General features: G+C 39.2%; 1 protein-coding gene across 1 annotated transcript; it reads left to right on the forward strand.

The window, feature by feature from the left end:
* Positions 1 to 1,437: 1,437 nt before the first annotated feature.
* LOC110066497 (lysosomal acid lipase/cholesteryl ester hydrolase-like) lies at positions 1,438 to 8,071 on the forward strand. The gene is made up of 7 exons (XM_020773728.2): positions 1,438 to 1,818; positions 2,343 to 2,659; positions 3,861 to 4,104; positions 4,436 to 4,591; positions 4,725 to 4,796; positions 5,928 to 5,999; positions 6,316 to 8,071. Exons 1-7 carry the CDS (start codon positions 1,720 to 1,722, stop codon positions 6,556 to 6,558), a joined length of 1,203 nt encoding a protein of 400 aa, XP_020629387.1. The 5' UTR covers positions 1,438 to 1,719; the 3' UTR covers positions 6,559 to 8,071.
* Positions 8,072 to 8,675: the final 604 nt, after the last annotated feature.

Here is an 8,675-nt window from a genome sequence, read left to right on the forward strand (position 1 = left end):
CAACAACGGTACAAGTTTATTGTCTTTTATGCAGTTTGCTGAACACTCGCGCCTTGAATTCCTTCGGTCCATGGATAAAGTATTGTAAGCTGGCTTACGGATTTAACGTTAAATCCGTGAATAGGGGTATGCAAATCCGCTGTTCCGTGCCTTTATTTCACCAAATCCGCCGATCCGCCAATATTTTTGATCAAAACCGAAACCATAACCACATCCGGAAACAGAAGTGTAATAGTTCAAAGTTAAACTGGTAAATGTGAATGCCATTGTTAATTTCGCACAAGTAGTAAAGAAGGCAACATGCTTGATGATTATAATACAGTACAATTCCAATAACAGTCTCAGGCCCAGTTCAGACGTCGTGCTTCTGCCGTGCCGAACTAAATTCAGGAGTTAAGTTCGACAAAAGCACGGCAGAAGCACGGCGTCTGAATCAAACTTTTGAATTAAGTTCGGCAAGCAATTAAGTTCGACAAGCTCTGCCGTGCTACACAACTCTGGCACGGCAGCGATTCAAACGTCGATCTTCTGTCGCTCCAAACTAAATTCATAAATTATGTCAATGTGTTTTGGCGAGATTTCGTTCCCTTGGGGAGTTAGGAGGAGAATTGTTACGAGGCTTCAGTAAACCCTGGATTTGATTCGACTCTGGCACGACGTCTGAATCAGAGTTGATTTCCTGCCGTGCTACAGTCGAACCAAATTGCAATTTAGTTCGGCACGGCAGAAGCACGACGTCTGAACTGGGCCTCACACCTGAGTTTAATTGAGCTTCGTTCGAAAAAAGAAATAATTCGGATGAACTCATTAACATACCGACCAAGGCTGAAGAAAGATGTCTGATCCAAATTTCGTTTAGTACCCAAGGTCCGAGCAACAAGACAGGCACAATCCGGAATCCGCGCCAAAATTCACAGCTGATACATGATCCGCTGTGTTTTCAAAATCCGCGAATCCGCTCTATTTGCCGCAAAAATCCACAATCCGTGCGCTTTTTTAAGGTCAAATGCGTCGATCCGAAAACTTATTCACCCCCCTCTTTATAGGTGTTGCATAGGTAAAAAGTAACCCAAATCACGGTCATTAGAAATAGGCTGGGAATTGTGTAGAATTGCGAAAGTTAAAGTGCAAGCACTTGAGCGCTTTCCCCAGTAATCTTGGATAGTCACTGGATAATCTGGAAGCCTAGGGTCAGTAAAAGCCTCAAAGACACACAGGTTCCTTTAACCATTCGGGTCATACCTTTTTCAACAAAAGAAAGCGGGATCTCTAAATACGTTACTGTTATCTCTAACATTGACGCTCAGAGATAAATTAGCGATAATATCTCATCAGTCGTTCCCGTCGACCGAGTCGGGAGATTCGTCAAGGTACGCCCATGTCATGCCCTCGTTACGCCCCCGCAAGAGTCTTATTTTGTGAGGTCACATGACGAGCGATCGATCGTACATGAATATTTACATTGGATCCAGACGGTGGCAGTTCAGATCGCTCGCTGCTTCCAAGAGCGTAAGACGTAGACGTTGTTTGGCGCGTAGACGAAGACGTAGTCTGGCTGTCTCTTCCAACAGCATTTTCTGGTGATCGATCTGTGTCGCTTTGAAATCGGACCTGGTTTGACCGTTAAACACTGTGCCGAGATCGGGCTTGAATACGCTTGCGTTTTCTTTCGGTTTTGAGCACTCTCTTGTCGCATCTTTCTTCAATCCAGGCCTTGATATGCATCGTGTTGCGGGAGCAGTGTTTTGTGTACTAACTGTATCATTGTGGAGTGGGATTTGCGCCTTCGTACCTCTTCCAGAAGAAAATATGAACGTAGTAAGTGTTGTTTATGTCATCCGTTTGCCAAGTCAATGAAGTCCAAGTTTTGGAAGTAGGCTTGAATGATATCCACTATTTTGTCAAGGGTTAGGAAGTACAATAAATAAACTGGTTGAGCCACTTGGGATAGTAAGATATAAGATTATCGGAAATAAACCCTGTCGCTGACTGTGTAGATCAGTTAAAATGACGAGGAAGTAAGCTTAAACTTTCAGCTTCAGCACGTGATAAACGTCGAAAAATCAAGCTTTAGCACAGCGCTTGATCTTGCCAACGTTCTGAAGACTTGGAGTATAAAATATCGAGTTTATCACTTTCCACTGTCAGTAATTTGGAGGGCAATGTGATTATTAAATATAATTTGTGCTTTAGTTGTTAAAAAGTTCAGTTTTCAACAACTGAAAGTGAAAAACAACTGAAACATTTTTGAAGAGCTGAGAGAGATGTCCAACATTGGTCAGGCTATTAATCTGCCACTCTTTGAAGACTAAATGGATGCATTTACTCATATTTTTTTTCAGACTGAGTTGATTTCATACAATGGCTACCCTGCTGAACAATATAATGTAATCACAGAAGATGGTTACATAATCAACATTCAGAGAATTCCTCATGGACGACAACAAAGTTACTCTGCTGGTCCTAAACCGGTTATTCTGGTTCAGCATGGGCTCCTGTCTTCCTCTTCTGACTGGGTGTCAAATTTACCAAATGAGAGCTTTGGTTTTATTCTTGCTGATAAAGGATTTGATGTGTGGCTTGGCAATGTTCGTGGAAATACCTATGGTTTACACCATGTCAATCTCTCAGTGGATTCAGATGCATTCTGGGATTTTAGGTAAAATTTCCTTTGACAGTTTGCCAGGTATAACTGGGATCTAGACAGACTTGTGCCTAGTTGTCCCTACTTTTGTCTTAAATGGGTGAGAGTCAAGGGAGACTTACATTGTAGGGAACTCCTTCAGTATGCGGAGAGAATCACCTGGCCTCACAAACATGTTTACACTTGCACTGATAAACTTTTGGGGCAACCTGTCAAATGCTGGAGGATAACCTTCTACTTATGGTCTAGCATTGCACAGAGGGCAAAATTAATTGTAAATTTATTACCTACTTTCTCTGAAGTAAATAATGTCGAAAAAATTAGAACTTCGTCAGCCCCTTATTAGTGTGCAGTTTTGGTTGGCAGTTTAGTTGGCAGTTTTGGCCCGAAGTTTGTGTAAATACCATACAAGAAACAGAAGTGTCCTATCAGAATATTACAACTTATTTTAAATTTTTGTTGTCAGTGATGCCTTTTAAAGTTAACAAATAGCGCTGCATTAGAGCAGTTTTGAATTGAGTTTCGTAAAACCAAAACCAAACCAGTCACTCGCCAACCGGGGGGAAGGGGGGGTACTCTCAGAAAAATCGGGTGGGGGTGTGCAGCCCGCTTCCCAAAACCCTTACCCTATTTATGACCAAAATCTGTGATATTCCCTACCCTATTTATGACCTGATCAAAAATTCAAAACCCTGTTTATGACCTAAACCTTAAATCAAAACCCTGTTTCAGAGCTGCGTTATAATTAGTTCCCTAGTTGAGGCCAATGTTAAATTACGGTAAACATAATTTGTGAAGGGCTTTTGTTGATTTTCTTTTTGATAATGATGAAAAAGTCACCATATCAAGGTTAAAGTGCAAAAACCATACCCTATTTATGACCAAAATGGCCAGAATCAGCTAAAATCAATGCCCTATTTATGACCAAAACAGCTGAAAAACCATACCCTACGGAACTGCACATACTGTACCTATATAGCCCATATGAGGGAGTACCCCCCCCCCCACCCCCCAGGGCTCACCAATTAGCCTACTCAGCCAACCTCAAACCATAGTAAAACCAAAACCCAAACCAAAGAAATTGCCTGATGTTACTTTCGACTCTCAGTTGGAAACCATTCTATCTGTGATATTAGTAAAACCTCTCATGCATACTGATACTCCCTGACATATTTATTTGATGGACAATGTTTTTCTTTATCGCTTTAATTTTTAGCTGGGATGAAATGGCCAAATATGAGCTCCCAGCTATGGTTAACTTCATTCTCAAGAAAACAGGGCAGTCATCGCTATACTACGCTGGCCATTCACAAGGAAGCCTTATGGCTTTTGCAGAGTTGTCAAGAAATCAGCTTTTGGCTAGCAAAATAAAGGCTGTGTTTGCTCTGGGACCTGTTGCTTACTTGGGTAACATGAAGAGCCCACTGAAGTATCTGTCAGATTACCTTCCAGAACTTGAGGTGTATATCATATTTTTACGAATTCATCTTCAAATGTTCTCCTCATGAAGCAGAGGTTTAGTGCTAAAGGATTTTTACTTGTTAATAGCTCAAGATACATACAGCTAACTGAAGGCAAAATCATTTGGTTACAAGACTTGTAGAGTTTTTGAGCCCACTTTTATTCTCTCTAGCATGAGCTTGAATACCACCCTTGTAGAGGTACTTGGCTTTGGAAATTAATAGAAATCATTGTTGGGCCATGTCTGTGTTTAGTGAATTGAAACTAAAACAAAGATGCTATAAGATGAATATGAATTATTTTTCACTCTGTTGTTGCTGTTGTTTGTAGGATATTTTCAAAATATTTGGAGTACGCGACTTCCTTCCCTCTGATGAAATTTTGCATTGGATGGCAACACATGTTTGCGGGCCAGATGATCTACGAGTGTTTTGTTCCAGTGTGATATTTCTTATATCTGGATTTGATGTCCCGCAGTTAAACATGGTAAGTTATTGCTGCTAACATGTACATGTAGTTCCTATCTGGCACTCTTTTGTTTTGTTGCCAGATCAAGAAGTGCAATCTCTTTGTATTTCCCAAAGCAAAGGAATGACCATGGTAACATATGTCTCTGTAGACCCGACTTCCTGTGTATATAGCTCATACTCCTGCTGGGACATCAGTGAAGAATATGGCACACTTTGCTCAGGTATGACTCAGACATTTTTGTTTTCAAGTTTAACTTAGTAATAATATGTAAATTATCAACATGATGGAATATATTTCTTTGTTGACCATGGGTCTGAAGGGTTGGAAGAGAACACCTAAGGAGAAACTTCATTTACAGCACAAGATTTTAGCCTATTGTAATAACTTCTAGTTTTCCAGCTTTTTTCCAACCTGGTCTGATCTGACACCATGATTTTGCTTATTTTTCAACTCAATTAGTACATGGTCAGGCCCAGGTTGTTCAAAAGTTGGATAATGCTATCCACTGGATAAGTCACTATCCAACGGATAGCATGGTTTGTTTTGTTAACACTTATCTGCTGGATAGCAGTTTATCTGGTGGATATGGTGTGATCCAGTCTTCGAACAATTGGGGTCAGTACCAAAAAATAAACAGGCTGGGTTGATTTCAGGGAAAGGAAAACAGAAATCAGTTGAAATAGCATGGAGTTCAAAAAAGCCAATAGTAAATGACTCAAACAACAAGGGCAAATCCAAAGGAAATGAGTTTGAGTTTGAAATAATGGGGAATTAGAAAAATCAAGTTTGAATTAGAGGTGTCCAACAGTATTATGTAGTGTAATGTGACTAGACATAATGAGATCAAGCTACCTCCCTTTCTCAGCTGATCATGATGGGATGATGACTGACTGTTGGTTAATCTCCCAGCATAATTGTGTAATTGAAAAGTTAGTAGTGGTTTTCAATTGAGTGTCATGAAACCAAGACCAGAATCAATTGCTTACCAATTAGACAACTTGGCCAATCTCAAACCATAGTAAAATGAAAACCAAAACCAACACCAAAGTAGATGCCTGGTTACTTTCGACACTGGATGGAAAATGGCTTTAAACTAACATATCAATATTCCTTGGTGGGGATATGGATGCTTTGTGAGAGTAAGATGTCTTTCCCAGGAATGCAGAATGTTGTCACTGCACAGTCTCCCACTGTATAGGCTGGCCTTTGTCTTTAATTTCATTAAATTTTATATGACTGTACTGTAGATGCGAATTGTTTACATGTATGTAAGATTTGTATGTCTGCTGGGTAGTGGAGGTGGTGGTGTCAAAAATGAATTTCTCCTTCTTGTGCTTGTTTCACTGTATAGTTGTACAAGTCCAAGAAGTTCCAAATGTATGACTATGGCAGTCCTGAGAAGAACAAGGAACATTATGGCAATGTAAGTGTTGAGATCACACTTTTACAAACATCTCTCTTGGCAGCACTTATCCTGTTATTTTGTATCCAGCAGGATCAGTTTCTACAAATAATTTGGTCCTTGCCATTGATATCTTTTTACGGGAATCCTGGTTGGCTTTAACAGCCTAGATTTTATTCTGTCAGCTTGGGTAGTCATTCTTCAAATTGCATTCATAACACATGACTAAAGGCATCTTCTCTTTAGTGTCAGTTGCTGTTAGCTGAACTCAGGGCTACCTCTCTTCTCCTTTTCTTGAAGCACATTAATTTTGATAATTGCCATTGATTTCTTCTAGACCACTGTTCCACAGTACAATGCATCAGCTGTCAGCGTACCTGTTGCACTTTACTGGGGAGGAAATGATTGGCTAGCAGACCCTGACGATGTGAAGATTTTAATGCAAAAGCTTCCTAACAAGTGGTATAACAAATACATTAAAGCATGGGAACATTTGGACTTCATTTGGGGTTTGGATGCAGGGCCACTTGTCTATGATGACGTCGTTAATAGGATTATCAAAATTGAAAATGGATCATGACCTGCACACTGGGAGTCTAAACAGATGAAGAAATCTTACTGTGCCTTCATATTGAACATGCAAACTCAGAAGTTATAACTTATCGTACAAATTATTTTACACTGCTGTCAATATTTATCTTGGCCAAGGTCTCCAGAAAGGGAAGTTTATTTCAGCTGGCATCAAGAGGCTATGTCCTTTAGGTGTTGGATGTTGTTGTAAGTTAATCATGTATGAGAGCAGCTCGTTGGTAGTTGAGTTTATAACTTTTGAGTTCATGTGTTGTTGAAAGGTGCAGCAATGAAGATGTAACAATGGTATTGTTAAAATGGAAAAGGAACTAGGATCATCCTGGAAATGCATACAAATGTGGGAATTTTTTACAAGCTTACAAATATAATCGTACCTTAATGTACATTTTTTTTTTAGGAGAGTAAATTTTGTTTTAAAAGCAACTGGAAAACAGGGTGATTTGTGAAAATTTATTTGCAATTAAATTGTACTCACTTTCAGTGTTTTGATTTAAGCATGTACTAAGGAGAAAGTAGCAATATTTTATAAGGTACACCATAAAGTTACATTTAAAAAAAAAACATTCTAAAGAAAAAGAGAATTAGTGAATCCAATTTTTCGAACTACCTAGGCCAACGGAAATTGGAAAAATCAGGGGTAATTTTGTCATAACCCATTTGCAAAATAAACTTATGGAGGAAAAAAAAAATATTAGAATGATTGGTAGGTTTGAAAAATTGGGATTCCACTGTACCTCAAAATAGCAGTAAGGTATTCTATTTTGTTGAGGAAGAAAGCAGGGGGGGAGCAGAAGATCATATCAGATTATCTCCAAGAGAAAATTAATATGGTTATTCAAAGGAAACCAACCCCCACAGAAGTGTCTTTTGTAAAGGTTGGTTTCCATGTTGATGAACTCCCCTCAGCATAATTTACACTGCTCTTTCAAGTCCAGCCTTGTTCCTCCTCATTTGGAAGAGGAGTACAGGCTCCTTTCCTGAACAGAGGTTGTAATCCAGTCTATAAATCTCTGGAGAGTCAAGCAGCTTTCTTGTGGCTTGGTTAATATCCACCACTATTCACACTCACTTCAGTGAATTATGGAATTGTGAAAATTTCCTCGACTTGGCAATGATTCTAGTTATGGAGCAAGACCATAGGCACTTTTTCTTTATGAATGAGACAAACAGAAATGGGAACATCTGTTTTAATATAATTATGTGAATTATAGTCAGACTTATGTGAAGTGTGATTTGATCTGTGTTGTCTGATGAAGAGGAAACACGCTAGTCTCTCCAGTTTTGTTCTAGAAGGTATAAAATAATGACAGCAATTGATAATTATAATAATTTATAAGGTGCAGATTTCCATATTTTTAAGTTGTAGAAAATACAATGCTCTCTTATGTTTATTTATCAGTTGTAGTAGTTTTATGCTTTTGATATTCATTTTCAAATGTAGTAGTTTTCTCTGCTTTATAATCAACCAGCACATTGTGAATAAAACTACACAATAACTGCAATCGTGATGGATCACGCCACAACATTCAAGTAACACCACACAAGTAGCATGCCTCCCTCTTGGCCCAAATCAAGTGTAACTATTTAGTGTTAAAGTGGTTTTCCAGGCTTCACTGCTTGGTGGCTAATAATGCCAGATACATTGAGAAATACTAAGGACATCAGGCTTCTAAGAGTCTAGGGTTCCTTCCTTAAAGTGACAAATTCTGATAATTTCAGCTGGAAATGAAATGAAACGGTTTAATATTATCTGGCCAGTAAATGTCTGGAAAGAAAGGAGCATCCTTGAAGGTAGTGCACTTTGCCTTGTCAGACTTGTTAGTCCAAAACTTACCATCCACCTTTGACAAAGTAGTTGGTTGCCCCTCTTTTCATTTCTCTCCATTAGAATTTTATATAGGCTTGATGACCAGCCACTGCTCGAAAAAGAAGCCTGTGCACCTCTTCCGAACTCGCATAGACTGGGCGGTGGAAATTGAGCTTAACTTTTACAGGGATATTGGGGATAGGAATGCAAAATCGTGTTTGACCAACCAGTTGGTCCAACTGAACAAATAACATGCACTCAAGGTTAACAACAACGTACGGACTGTTTCCTCAGGCAAG

The sequence above is a fragment of the Orbicella faveolata genome, unplaced genomic scaffold (genome assembly GCF_042242905.1).
Source record: "Orbicella faveolata isolate gen_17 unplaced genomic scaffold, um_ofav_v1 contig_1, whole genome shotgun sequence".
In the NCBI taxonomy this organism is placed as follows: Eukaryota; Metazoa; Cnidaria; class Anthozoa; order Scleractinia; family Merulinidae; genus Orbicella; species Orbicella faveolata.